General features: G+C 44.5%; 1 protein-coding gene across 1 annotated transcript; it reads right to left on the bottom strand.

Moving 5' to 3' along the window:
* Positions 1-9,336: 9,336 nt before the first annotated feature.
* Positions 9,337-14,308, bottom strand: LOC124802595 (ornithine decarboxylase-like). Its single transcript, XM_047263475.1, has 10 exons — positions 14,075-14,308; positions 13,531-13,720; positions 13,155-13,339; positions 12,920-13,016; positions 12,632-12,708; positions 12,325-12,497; positions 11,923-12,220; positions 11,187-11,438; positions 10,864-11,072; positions 9,337-10,741 (listed from the first exon to the last, which is right to left on the bottom strand). The coding sequence occupies exons 3-10, from the start codon at positions 13,242-13,244 to the stop codon at positions 10,507-10,509; spliced, it is 1,431 nt and encodes a 476-aa protein (XP_047119431.1). The 5' UTR covers positions 13,245-13,339; positions 13,531-13,720; positions 14,075-14,308; the 3' UTR covers positions 9,337-10,506.
* Between the last annotated feature and the right edge of the window lie 989 nt (positions 14,309-15,297).

Genomic DNA, 15,297 nt, shown 5'->3' with positions numbered 1-15,297 from the left:
CGCCTGGCAACATGCGTCAGCACATTGTCAACGCACGTGCGAACATTACGGAATGCGAACTACTCGCTGTTGAGAGGAATGACGTTTACACGTATTGCCAAATGCATTGAGGTTGACGAACATCATTTTGGTATCATGTGGTATTTACAGGTAATCACGCTGTAGCAGCACGAGTTCTCAGAAATAAGTTCGCTAAGGTACATGTATCACATTGGAACAACCGAAATAAAATGTTCAAACGTACCTACGTTCTGTATTTTAATTTAAAAAACCAACCTGTTACCAACTGTTCGTCTAAAATTGTGAGCCATATGTTTGTGACTATTACAGCGCCATCTATCACAACGCGAAAAAAGTGGTCCAACTGAAACATTCATATTTCTTTATGTACTACACGACTATGTAATAAAAATGGGGGTTCCTATTTAACAAAACGCAGTTGACATCCGTTTGACCTATGGCAGCGCGATCTAGCGGGCCAACGACAGTGCCATCCGGTTTCCCCCTTCAATCTAGACAAGTTTTGTTCTTTGTAGTTTTTTCGTTTGACGCTTATTTCGTCAGGTATTTGGCCCAGTCACGATCAGTGGACCACTCTGTATATAAAGATAGACAGATACATACTCGTATATGAATCTTGACTGAAATCGAAATTTTGCCTGCGCGTGTTCATAATTTATTAGAGGTTAAGAGAACTGTCGCAATTTTACTTCTAGATGTAGCAGTCTTGAAACTGAATCGTTGAAAATCGTGGCTTCGTAGAATTCTAGTTCACACGCTACGACTTTCGGCAATATTTTGGCATTTAACTGGTTGCTGATCACTTGCACATGGCAGATACCTTACCTTATCCTACCCACCCATGGCCTTCTGGCCCTGCACACATTCTGTGACTTTTCTTTTTATAGTGTCGATATGTTTCTAATGCCTAATACGTCTAAGAAACATCACAGTTGAAATGACTAGACAACTAGAAATCGTTTAGCTAAACGAGAACGTCTCGCATATTACTTCAACGGAAAACAGCTAACATACAAATCTAACGTGTCTGCTGCTGGAATTGGTGAACAGTGACATAGACATAATTGTGAGCGTTAACCGTCTGCAAGAAAATTACACTCTCCAGACTGAGATTTTCACTCTGCAGCGGAGTGTACGCTGATATGCAACTTCCTGGAAGATTAAAATTGTGTGCCGAACCGAGACTCGAACGCTGCAGAGTGAAAATCTCATTCTGGAAACATCCCCCAGGCTGTGGCTAAGTCATGTCTTCGCAATATCCTTTCTTTCAGGAGTGCTAGTTCTGCATGGTTCGCAGGAGAGCTTCTGTAAAGTTTGGAAGGTAGGAGACGAAGTACTGGCAGAAGTAAAGATGTGAGGACGAGGTTGGATAGCTCAGATGGCGTAGTTGGCTCTCAGCCGTGACAGCGTGCGGACGGCTCCGCGCGCCGGCCGGTGCTCCGCTGCCGGCGTTGTTTACTTCCGCGTTGCGTCTTTCAGGCTTGTGTCCGTCCACCATGAACAACATGTCGAGCGCTTACCGCCGTGCGACCCTTAAAGTTTCCTTCCCAGCCGAACATGCGCGACCACGTGCACATGAAGTTGAAACTTTCCTACGTGAAGAAGTTCGTTCAGATCCTAACCACGTTCTCGGAATCCATTTTTCGATCACGAGTAGTGTCGTTTATATTTAAAGACGAACACCGAGGTATGTGAAGATGTTATTCACCGATATCCCAATGGACTTAAGTTCAAATACTCAGATGGTCACGTCGGAGCCGTAACACTTGAACTCGCAGAGTACGGTCGACGCACGATTAGGGTGTTTGAACTACCTTTTGAAGTGCCGAAGGATGAAGTTGTCTCTGCGTTACAACCATACGGTAACGTCATCGGTTACGTAGAGGAAAAATGGCAAACCTTCACGACCTACCATGTCCTTAATGGTGTGCGTCAGGTCAAAATTGAACTGAAAAAACATATACCAACATACCTGACAATTGGCGGGGTGCGAGCCATTGTCATGTACGACGGCCAACTCCGAACGAGTGCGGGCTGTGGACAAGAAGGCTACGTCAGATCCGCCTGCATGCGACGCCGCCTGATCCAGACGCCGGTCAACGAGGAAGCGTCCCCAGCAGTGATCACTCAGATCCCTGTCACATATGCCAAGGTTGCCCAGGAAGGTAGCACCTCTGCACAGGGTCTTCCTGCTCCGTTGACGTCGTCTGATCAGGTAGATGCAACCGCTACTGAGATTCCTTCTGAGGTGCCACAGAAGCCAGATCCTGACCTGCCGAATCTTCGCAGCACGGTGACTGAAAATACTACTGAGATGGACGTTGATCCGGGAGTGGTACCTACTTCTGCTTTCCTTCAGACTGGTCCGGAGTCAGACGAAAGCCACCCGCAATCGAACTCTAAACGACATGTTCGAAAACAAGGATCGCCACGAAAGAGAAAGAAACGTAGCCGTTCACCCCCTGATGAATCTATTCTACGGATGGATACCAGGGATGCAGACCCGAAGATGGAGACAAAGCGCTCTTTGATGACAAAAAGTCTGATGCGAACGATCCGCCACAGGCGACCACTGGCAACGAACACCCCTCCTAACTGGCGCCGTCACCCCCACAGGTCGACGTTGAAGAGAGCCTATCCGCTGAGCCGAAAACTATGTCTCCACGTGGATGATGTGCACAGCCGATGCCCTATCACAGTGTCAGTCTCCTGGGCAGACGACGTGGAGATCGAAGGGACTGGAGTGGACGGTGCTGATGATGGGGCGCCCCCGTCGGTTGCGCCCGCGGCGGAAACTCTCCACAATAGCAGCCTGTTCAGCGGACCGGCAAGATCGACGAAGAAGGAGTCCCACCTGTGCCTGTGGGACTCCAACACCACCATTATCGTGTCGCAACGATTAACCTCGCGACCATTCGTGCGCCCCACAAACTAGCGCTGCTCCGCGATATGATTTATGATGCGGACATAGATATTGCGCTTTTTCAGGAAGTGCATGTCGCCTATTTTTCACCACCACATGGCTTCACGGCGCATCTTTCTCCCGCTTCGGACACCGGTAGTGGTGTTGCCAGCATCTTACGAGAAGGCCTTCTTGCCGAAGATATCCTACACCTCCCCAACGGCAGAGGTATGGCCCTTACTCTCGTTGGTGTACGCATCGTCAACATTTATACGCCGTCGGGCTCCAGCTACCGTCGTAAACGCAATGCCTTCTTCGCGGATGAAGTTGCACGCCTTTTTATGGGACCACACGATGACTGGGTCATGGGTGGAGGCTTCAACAGCACCCAGTGACCTCAGGATCAACTGCTGCGTCACTCACCATGCGCAGATCTGGAAACAGTTGTCACGCGACTACAATTTGTCGACACGTGGAGACATGTTCACGGTGATCTTTTGGGGTTTACGTACTACACTGCGCACTCCTCTAGCCGACTGGATCGCATCGACATCTCGCGATCCCTAATTCAACACACTCGACAGGTTTAAATCTGGCCTGTTGCTTTCTCAGATCATGAGGCTTACTTCTGTGATGTTGTTCTCACAAGACAGGCAGTATGGCACTGACGTAGTTTATGGAAACTGAACACGGCATTTCTTAATTCACCTGACTGTCGACTTCTAATAGAAGACACTTGAATCACATGTAACAGACGCCGTCCCACGTATCCGTCTACCATATCCTGATGGATCCCGTGTGCAAAACCTGCTCTTCGAAAAACTTTGATCCGTTATGGCAAAGATGTCGCCTGGAGGAAGAGCACTATGGACTTTTACTACAGGATCCTACGAGAATGCTCCACTGAGCGCCATACAGGGATGAACCATGCTAAGGCCCAAATCTCCAATCTCATGCGAAGGCATTTGGAGGGGGCGATAGTGCGATCTCGTACTGCTGATCGCATGCCTCATAAACATCCGTCGATGTACCATATCATCCAAGAACGCCACAATCGACACCGAAAATTGATTCAAGTCCTAAAAGACCAAGAAGGGCGTGGTGGCAACTATATCAGTGATTATCGGCCCATCACCCGCCTTAACAGTGATATGAAAATCTTCACTCGCCTTTTGACGGCACGACTTAAAAATGTTGCCCGATATGTTGTGTCGCCAGACCAAGCATCTTTGGGAGGGGATAATAATATCCGCACGGGTTTAGGCCGCTACAGGGATATGATCGCCGTTACCCAGGCACAATGCCTCTCTGGGTCACTTGCGTCTTTGAACTTTAGTCAAGCTTTTGATAGGGTTGACCATTCTTTCCTTTCGGCCGTTCTCCACCATATGGGTTTCCCAGTCACCGTTATCACGGTAGTGATGCGCCTTCTGCGGGGTGCCTCATCCAGGAATATGTACAATGGCAGACTCACTCCTCCGATAACAATATCTCGATCCGTACGTCAAGGTTGCCCTCTATCAGCGATTTTGTACGCCTTTTCCTTGGAATCCTTGCTATGTGCACTAAGACAACGTTTGGTAGGGTTGTCCATAGATGGCTACCAATTCTGTTGCACGGCCTATGCTGACGATGTAGTCATCTGTTTACGTAATGCCGACGATGTTCGAGCTGTTTTGACGTGGGTGGCGACTTATGGTGAGGCGTCGGGTAACTCTTTAAACGTACGTAAGTCACAAGTTATGTTCATTGGCACGGGACTTCACGTGGAGTGCGTTACACCTCTCACCACCGTTGATACCATTCACTGTTTGGGAATAGATTTTTCATCTCATATCCGGAGTTCAGCCATCATCAACTGCCGACGCCTCCTTTTAATGATCAGAGCAGGTCTTATGGACCATCGACTTCGATCCGTAGATATTCTCCAACGAGCTCGATATGTCAATATATATATCGCATCCCGAGTTCCCCATGTAGCACAAATTCTACCTTTCCCGCTTACTGTGGCACGTCGCATGTTGACCGCGATGGCATCTTTCGTCAGCTCTGGGCTGTTGTTCAAAGTTAACTATGCAACCCTCACTCTTCCCCGTGAACGAGGTGGGGTAGGTCTGTTTCACGTGCCGGATAGAGCTCGCGCCCTATTTGTCAGCTCCCATATGACGGTATGGACACGTTGCCCAACGAGCCTCACTGGTCTCCTCCTGTCGGCTTATACGCCGGTCTCACTGTCAGCCACAGTGATGATCTCGGATGTTCCGGACCAGGTCCATTATATAAAATACTTCTTTCTTGAACTCAGTTATCTATGCCTCACCTTACCAAGACAGCTTTTACTCAAGACAAAGGCAGTATACAATGTCCTCCAATTCGGTCGTCCACCTAACCCGACTGAACAAAAGTTCCCCCAGGTTGACTGGCGTCATGTATGGCGCGCGGTGTTCGCCTGTTACCTTGACACGAATGTTCTATCTGTCTGGTACCTAAGTGTCAATGGTAAGCAAATCAATCAATCTCGCCTTCATCGTATCCACCTCGCCCAATCACTTCTATGTTCCACGTGTGGAGTGCCAGACAATGACGAACATCGGTTTGTTTGCGGACCGGCGGCGGAGGTTTGGCAATTGATTCGTCGTATATTGGCTTTTCTAACGCGGTACATTCCGGATCGGACTACTCCCCTTTCATTATTATTTCCGGAACGTGATTATTTTCCTCGGACAAAGGCCAATGCTGTGAATTGGATTCGCGGACATGCCATTCACTACCTATTTGGACAAACTGTGTACTCTGTACTCGATTTTTGGTCATACTTCAATGACCGTCACCCAAAATACAGACAATTTTTCTCGAACTTCCTTGGGAGTGCTTTCCACGATCCGCCTCGCAGCTGGAATGTGTTAAGTCAAGAGAGAAGAAGGTTTCCTGTTTGAACCAATGAACATTTCTGAACAATTGAACGGAACACATCAATTTCGAGAAGACGTGACTCAGCATATTACCAGCGGGACGCAGAAGGCCTCTGATCAATTACACAACAAAAATAAACAAAAAAATACAAATAAAAATAAAATTCAGAAAAAGGAAGATTTTGTTTTGTTTGTAAGCATAGCCCTAACCTTGAATTCCCATATTTCCCCTGGTATTTAGGCATCTCTCTGGGGTAGGTTTAGTCAGGAGCCAACGCCTGAAGTGGACCAGATTTTTTTTGTTATTGGATGAAAAGTGGCGGTGGCACTTAGTTTCTTTTTTTTAGTTCCATTTTCCTAAGGGGCTTTAAAGTAAGAGAAAAAAATTTTAAAAAAAGATGATAGAGTACTTGCCCGCGAAAGGCAAAGGTCCCGAGTTCGAGTCTCGGTCCGGCACACAGTTTTAATCTGCCAGAAAGTTTCAAATCACACTCTGTTTGACTTTTGACTGAAGTCGCCACCCTACAGGTTTATACTATCAACCACGGAGGAGAAATATGCCGTCTAAGCCAAGTAGTTGTGATCAGGCAGTGTATTGTTACGTATGTATCCTGAAACTCCGCACGTTATAATTTTTCGCTGCTGATGCATAGCTACCGTATCTACACTATCTGATCAGAAGAATCTGGGCACCTATATGTGGGCATTAATGCGGGGTGTGTCCACCTTCGCCAGTTTGAACTCTGCTGAGGACACCACCAGTGAGGGTGTGAATACCTGTGGAGGAATGGAAAACCATTCTTCCTCAAGTAATGTTGGAAGCTGGTGTCTCTCAAACCAGTTCCACTGGGAGTTTTATTTTCGCTCAGCAAAAAGACTTTTTGCGACATGTGTCCGCAGAGAATTCTATGAAGAAGACAGACTTATTCGACAACAACGCCTTGGCCAAGGTGATCATAGTCTCACATAAGGCCACCATATTCTCTAAGGGATGACTGAAACTAATTTCTGTGGAGAAACTGATTTAGAAAAGCTGTCATACACTCCTGGAAATTGAAATAAGAACACCGTGAATACATTGTCCCAGGAAGGGGAAACTTTATTGACACATTCCTGGGGTCAGATACATCACATGATCCCACTGACAGAACCACAGGCACATAGACACAGGCAACAGAGCATGCACAATGTCGGCACTAGTACAGTGTATATCCATCTTTCGCAGCAATGCAGGCTGCTATTCTCCCATGGAGACGATGGTAGAGATGCTGGATGTAGTCCTGTGGAACGGCTTGCCATGCCATTTCCACCTGGCGCCTCAGCTGGACCAGCGTTCGTGCTGGATGTGCAGAGCGCGTGAGACGACGCTTCATCCAGTCCCAAACATGCTCAATGGGGGACAGATCCGGAGATCTTGCTGGCCAGGGTAGTTGACTTACACCTTCTAGAGCACGTTGGGTGGCACGGGATACATGCGGACGTGCATTGTCCTGTTGGAACAGCAAGTTCCCTTGCCGGTCTAGGAATGGTAGAACGATGGGTTCGATGACGGTTTGGATGTACCGTGCACTATTCAGTGTCCCCTCGACGATCACCAGTGGTGTACGGCCAGTGTAGGAGATCGCTCCCCACACCATGACGCCGGGTGTTGGCCCTGTGTGCCTCGGTCGTATGCAGTCCTGATTGTGGCGCTCACCTGCACGGCGCCAAACACGCATACGACCATCATTGGCACCAAGGCAGAAGCGACTCTCATCGCTGAAGACGACACGTCTCCATTCGTCCCTCCATTGACGCCTGTCGCGACACCACTGGAGGCGGGCTGCACGATGTTGGGGCGTGAGCGGAAGACGGCCTAACGGTGTGCGGGACCGTAGCCCAGCTTCATGGAGACGGTTGCGAATGGTCCTCGCCGATATCCCAGGAGCAACAGTGTCCCTAATTTGCGGGGAAGTGGCGGTGAGGTCCCCTACGGCACTGCGTAGGATCCTACGGTCTTGGCGTGCATCCGTGCGTCGCTGCGGTCCGGTCCCAGATCGACGGGCACGTGCACCTTCCGCCGACCACTGGCGACAACATCGATGTACTGTGGAGACCTCACGCCCCACGTGTTGAGCAATTCGGCGGTACGTCCACCCGGCCTCCCGCATGCCCACTATACGCCCTCGCTCAAAGTCCGTCAACTGCACATACGGTTCACGTTCACGCTGTCGCGGCATGCTACCAGTGTTAAAGACTGCGATGGAGCTCCGTATGCCACGGCAAACTGGCTGACACTGACGGCGGCGGTGCACAAATGCTGCGCAGCTAGCGCCATTCGACGGCCAACACCGCGGTTCCTGGTGTGTCCGCTGTGCCGTGCGTGTGATCATTGCTTGTACAGCCCTCTCGCAGTGTCCGGAGCAAGTATGGTGGGTCTGGCACAACGGTGTCAATGTGTTCTTTTTTCCATGTCCAGGAGTGTATATCAATTACACCAACTTCATTTGGTCTATGAAAATGCTTTCTCCTGTCATTACTCATTGTAGGTAATACGATCAGACTGCTATTATTGTAACTTGCTAAGGCTCGGTGATATTTACAGTCTGAATCCTGCATAAGAATCGTGTGCCAGAAAGTATATTTCTTTACAAGCTGTAGCAATTTCATTGTGTTATCTCTCGAAAAATCATACAGCCATAGTGTCTATCATTACCGCAATCACAAAAAAGAAAGTAAAGAGAGGCGCAAGGTCTACAATTTTGTCATCTACGAGAACTTATACGATGAAAGAACTTCAGAATATTTGTAGCCACGGAACACTACAAAATGAAACTCATTCGGTAAAAAGTAGTATAATCGTTTCTATTTTTGAACTGTGTTCCAGGTTTCACACAACTCATTTTTGCAGTTATCATAATATAACCATAAAGTGATATTAAATGCAGTGTGTAGCCTCAGAATATTGCGTGACAGAGGACTGTTCTCTAAGATCCATAATATAATTCATTAAGTTGTCTTCCACGTAGATTTCAATTGCTATGTGTGTGACCAGACGGCAATTATCATTTACATGTACCCTATTCTTATGCGACGTGTGTGCCTTATGGGGTCTTGATGGAAACCATCTCTGCTTGCGAGGCCAAGAATGTAGTACTTGTCTTTTCCATTGTCCCCCACATCTGCTGCCTTTATCCAGTTACATGCAATACAGTTAGCATTGCTTCTGGAGTTAGCTAATTTTACATTGGTGGTTTTCACTGTTTTGTCACTATCACCAATCCGTTGAGATAATTATTCAGTTTGAATGAGAAGCCAATGTGTCTCCTTAATTCTTAACTTTAATCCACTAGCACCTTATTAGCTGCCTAGTGCTGTTGTTACGACATGCATTTCATAGAATACTGGTTTACGCATGATGAGAAATTTTGTTGGATGCCTCTTAGTATGATCATCACCTTGCTCTGCTTCCATATAGCACTCATTTGGGAGGAACAGGGTTAATGCAAAATATAACAAATATTATTTTAAACAATATTATTTATTATATAAGACTGTATACAAAAAAATAACAAATTCAAGTGAAGAAGCTGCCTCTCCACTTATTCAACCATAACAACACTTTTCGATTAAAATCTGTTGGCTCAACACCTTATGTCACCCAAATATCACTGAATACAAATGCATTTGCTAATATACTTGTTAGTGAAGAAACATAATTGATCTATTAACAGTATAACACCATACAGAGGCTTGAAACATATTTCTAAGACAAAGTTTTCAGCACTTGACAGTGCTGGTTATGGTGACCTTTTCTCTAATAAAAGCTTTCAGAAAGACTGTCTCTAAATAAACTACCACTAAATTAACAAATTTACATGGAGTTGTTTCATTCCTCTGCATACAAGTTTTACGTGTGAATTGTTTCATTTAATTGAAATTATTATATATTCTACCATAACAAGTTAGCATTTGACATGCATCGTATTATACACCTCAGTATTAAATTTTTATTTATTTGTTCTGGTTCTAATAATGCATCTGTTGTTAATGTGGTGAGTGTATAAATACATTATTCTCTGGTTGGGCCTAAATAAAGGCAATTTATGCGTTTACAATGAGAGCTCAGCTGACAGCTGTGTGCCTGAAATGACTCTGAAAAAACCTTGATATTTTAAGTTATTCTGAGATTCATTTTTTAGTCTCTTAACCAAATTTCAGGCATTGAGCTGCAGCACACAAAAGATTTTTAATGGACGTAAGCTCTTCCTGTCACATCTCACTTAACAAACAGTGGACGGATGTCACATGCTTTGCCACATGCAGCTAAGTGTAAGTGAGAACTGCACGCCATACAACCATGTAACGTGCTGCAGTAGAATCACTTGATCTAAGGATTATATCACTCAACGTCCACTGTACTTGTCTTTAAATAATATATATTCTAAGTATTAATGCTTCCATTTTGGTACACTGTGCATAGGTATTATGTTGTATCGCTGCCCCAAAGGACAGTTTGTCAGTTCTTGCATTCAGTCCTATTCACAGTAAGATACTGGCTCAAAATAAACAGCCACAGGAGAAAATTGCTAAGTTGTTTTCAGTATACGGTATGGAAGGGGGCGGGACAGAACAATAACCCAGCACATTATCATTTATTGTCACTGAGGTGCATGATGCATTTACTTGATCCTAATTAACATGTCCCATCTGAAACAATGGATATATGATGCTGGAGCCCACAGTTGAATGCGACATGTGATCATCCACAACCTCATCATCAGAAGATGAAACAGGCATATGGACTTCATCCCACTCGTCAATGTTGCCTTTACCATCTATCGATAGCCCCAGGTGTAGATTTGCTGGTATGTTTCCAATAACAAAATGTTCTTCTGTCATGGGGAGTCGGTCTTTGAGCAGCAGCCTATATGGATTTACAGAAACAATCAGTTTAGCTATAATAACAAATCAATGTTGAAGCACATATAGATATTTGCGAAACTTTGCAACTATCCTCAGATTCTGGCAATAAAAAACTTTACTTACCAGCCTTGGGCATCAATCACAGTATGCACTTTGGGAACAGGGAAGCCGTTGAATGGAGACGCCACAGGCAAAGTGTAAGCACCCATATTCTCAAAAATCAACCAATCTCCTATGTCCAGCTCTGGCAGCAAAGTAGACTCAACTATTTGATCCAGGCCATCACAAGTTGGTCCCCAGACAGAACAGGGACGCATTTTAGGTCCAGGTGCCTTTAAAAGGGAAATCATGTTTTTGAGCACATAGCTCTTTTCCTTTCATTTCTTAATTATGTCAGTGTTACATGGCATGTGAGTAAAATAATTCGCAATCATTGTCAAACTTACTTTGAGAGGAACTGGAGTCACTTTCATATGGTCATACAGAATACAATTAAAACTGCCATACAACCCATCATTTACATAGTACATGACTGATGTGATGGATCCATCATTTGGATTGATAAGTTCTCTCTTGGAGTGAACATTTGTAGCAAGTGTGTAAGCTGAGGCAACGTAATAACGTCCTGGTTCTGCAATTATGTGAACATCTGGCTCAGGAAAGAAGTCTCCGAGAGCACTGTTCACCACCTCTGCAATCTGGAAATATGGAAATAACCTTGAGACACACAATACAATATTCAGTTCCACTAAACAATCATTAGTTTATTCAAAATAAAATAGCACAATGAATGTACTTCATGGAAGCAGGAAGCAACTAAAGATTCTCAAAATGTGCTAAGATTTCATTATTTTGATTGGTGTTATCGGTAACGTAGCAGACTTTGCTAATCGTATCTCTCAAAGTAACAAGTCGCTTGAAAAGGGTGCAAGCATTGCAACCATCCAGAAATGTATACCAGAAGTGTGAAATTAAATGAGACAAAAGGGTAGTAATTGGACATAAAGAGTTACAAAATCTAAGAAACTGAAAACAACGTGAAGTAATGGTCTTACTAAAGACAATACACTTTATATTGCTACTTTACTGTAATAATTTAAGTATCTATCCATTACGAAGATGGAATCAAAAGTGTTAGTTTGTGTTGCCTCGTAAGAAGAGAGCTAAAATTCCTGACGTTACCTTGTCTAAATGGGCACCCTTGTTGCCAGGATAGCCACCACCAAGATCAAGCAAACTCATGGAGAAGCCAAGAGCTGACCCCAGATCAAAAAGTCTTCGAGCAGCAGAAATAGCTTTGTAGAATACTGGTGGATCGTCACAGCCAGAGCCGACGTGGAAACTGATGCCCACAATGTCTAGACCCAACGAGTGAGCCAATTCCATCAGGCGTGGTGCATCTGATTCTGGGTCACAGCCAAACTTATTCCCAAGCTGGCACTGAGCAACGGCAGCGTCATACCGGATACGTAGCACCAGCCTAAAACATGGTTGACAAGGAAAGTGTTTTTAGTGTTTACGTTCAAATAGCAGAAAAAATTGTCCATAAGTACGGAAAGTGGATTCCGATTGCAGTTTACTCACTTGGCAGCAGGAAATAGGCTCTTTATTTTGTGGAGCTCACAGTCACTGTCGAAAGTCATCAGATCAACACCTACAGCCGCTGCGTGGCGAATGTGCGATGATGGTTTTGCAGGGTTTGCGAATATGATGTGGCTTGGGTCGACACCAACGGAAAGAACTCTGTCAATTTCAGCCTGTAACAAAGTAAAATGAGTTCACTGAAAACTATTTGGTGTGTTTGTCATGTATTGTATTGCATCTTCTGTACACTTAATAATGCAAAATAAATTCTTGTTTTTTAATAGATGTGATAGAAATGTACACTCACCTTTGAAGCACAATCGAAGCAAGTTCCAAGTGCAGCCAGCACCTCAATCACAGTGAGGCTATCGTTGCATTTCACCGCTGCAAAAATAAAAGTAGTAAGTAACTCTGTTACTCATAATTATTTTATACTAACGAACGACAGTAGAAAGCATTTTCATAGACTAACTGTAGTTGATGTAACTGATATCTGACATCTTTTCAAAATTATTTTCTTAACAGAAATCGATTTCAGTCATAACTTAGAGAAAACACAGTCTTTCTTGCTATTATTGCTGAGAGGGAAACCTACCATAATAAGGCTGTACCCTCGGCATTTTAATTTTCCATTCCTTGTGTTTGTTTATGATGTCACCAACGTCACAGACATAGAATGCTTCCTCTTGAATCTATAACAAAAGTTATTCACACTGTGAGTAGGATATAGACTTGAAGAGCTGGCCAGTCAATAACATCTCTACTGAAATGGATCAAAGTTCATTGACTCACAAGGTATTTACCATACTTAAAAAGTCGTCTTTACTTACTCCTGACTCTGCGATGTCCTTTATGATGCTCCAAACGTTTGAACTGGCATCCATAACATGAATACGTTCATCAAGTTTACCCAGCTGCATGATGGATGTTGTTTGAATCAGTGGTAGGTGATACTTGGGAGAAGGTATGACCGATCAGTCCTCGATTTTAGGAAAAGCTGGTTGGAATAAGCAAACTGTAAAGAGAGAAAAATTCAGTAGAGCAATGTGTCTCACTGACCAAACCCAAATAACAGAATGTTTCTATTTTAGTGACTGTTCTGTTCAAAAATTCATGTAATCTCAGAACAAGTGTGTTCAGCAACACAAACACTAAAGAGGAAAGTTTAAGAGTATTGAACAGTGAGATGTACTGAAAACTACTTACGAGGCAGCCCTCAGTCAGATTTAGTCAGTTTGTACTGAAGGCAGAATAAATAAGATGAGAGATTCTTGTTGGCCTGTCAGAAGAGTGGTACCCAAGGCGGTTCACCGTTTAGGTACAGTCGGCAGCTGGATTTGTATAAGAAGAAACCTGTTGCTGGGCCCTGACGCAGTTGAGCACAGGTTACAGCACCCTGTGAAAGAATCATCACAATTAAACCAGTGTGGTTTCTGCATCACAACACACTACTAGTTCCATGGCAATGTTACCACATGTAAGTTAATACCAGTATTACAGCACAGTCCAAGCACATAGAGTCTCAGGTGTTAACGCATTAACTCAAAGCGATCGAAATAGCGAAAGCAACCTGTCTGAGTTGTTTAGTGATATTAAATATGTGTATTTTCACCTAAGAATCAAACTTTTTCCACTGTCCACATACAATAGTATTTACATCCTGACAGCAGCTACCTTGTTGTAGCGACACGTTGTTCATCAAGACGTAAGCTTGTAAGAATGACTTTAGCGTAAGTTTAAGATCGCTTACCTCATTTATGTGCAGCCCAGGTTGCACATTCAAAGCTCGTGAACACATTCACTAAGGCAGTTCGCTATACTTTCCATACACCAGGCAACTGGTGTGAGACTATGATTTTCTCGGCAGTAGTGACCAAATCACGGTCGTCGAGTAACTCTGCTTCCTACACAGAGCTCCCTGCGGACACTAGGCGTAAAAAGGCCTTGTAGCTTCCACGAGCGTTTAGCTATCGATGTCCGTAAGTGGACACTGGTGATCTCGACAGAACAAAGCTGCCCTTATATACACTGGAGAACACGCCAGGGGCAGTGGGGATCAAATCTTATCAGGAAAGTGGCGTTACGGGCCAAGAATGGACTCCAGTCGAGTGTTCTTCCCCCGCTCCACAGGTGCCCGTATTTCGGGATGACGTGATCGCTATTTTTACTCGGTGTCCATCATTAATGGACGGAGTTCCTATCTCTTCCATCAAGAGTGGCGAGTAGCTGTGAGAACCGTGATAAAAGTCGTATGATCGCGTTACCGTTGCATAACTACCGCTGAGCACACTGTCACATCGAGGTCATTTGAACCGTGCAACAGTTCCAAAAGACGAAGAATTTTTAATTACGGATGTTTAGATGGGAATGTGAAATCTGTTTGTCAGAAGAACAATGTAGAATCATCGCACCTGTAATATATTTCTGTGCTGTCATAATGAAGCCGGAGCTTCATGAGATCGATTAATTCAACTACCATAATGCATGATAGGTGAAAGATTGCATGAACAGCTGCGAGAGGTGATCATTGTCTCATAACAGCTGGAACTATTTCTCCACTACTGCATCATATGTCATTGTTTATCGTAGGTTTGTTGCTATATCTGAAGTTTCCGCCGTACAATCACCAGACCTATTGTTTAAGTGTCGAGTCTAGCAGAAGATTCTATTTTTGTTTGCAACAACTACGAAGAACTTTTGAAATTAATCAGTACCACGAAATCGAATGTACAGGGTGGCGCACGAAATGTGATACCATTTTGTTTTTGAATATAAACTTTATTGTCAATACAATCTGAAAGAAACATATACTACAAAGAAGAGCCGTCCATGGAGATTCGTTCTAACTCAGCACATGCTCAGTATGTCCACCATTTCGTTTCCTAACGTCCTTCAAACGAGCACTGAAGTTTGTGATTACCCTACGGCACAGGTTTTCTGTAATTTCACTGCAAGCTTGAAGAATAAGTCTTC

The sequence above is a fragment of the Schistocerca piceifrons genome, chromosome 6 (assembly GCF_021461385.2).
Source record: "Schistocerca piceifrons isolate TAMUIC-IGC-003096 chromosome 6, iqSchPice1.1, whole genome shotgun sequence".
In the NCBI taxonomy this organism is placed as follows: domain Eukaryota; kingdom Metazoa; phylum Arthropoda; class Insecta; order Orthoptera; family Acrididae; genus Schistocerca; species Schistocerca piceifrons.
Note: the sequence above shows the minus strand (reverse complement) of the source record. Positions and strands in the feature narration are given on the sequence as shown.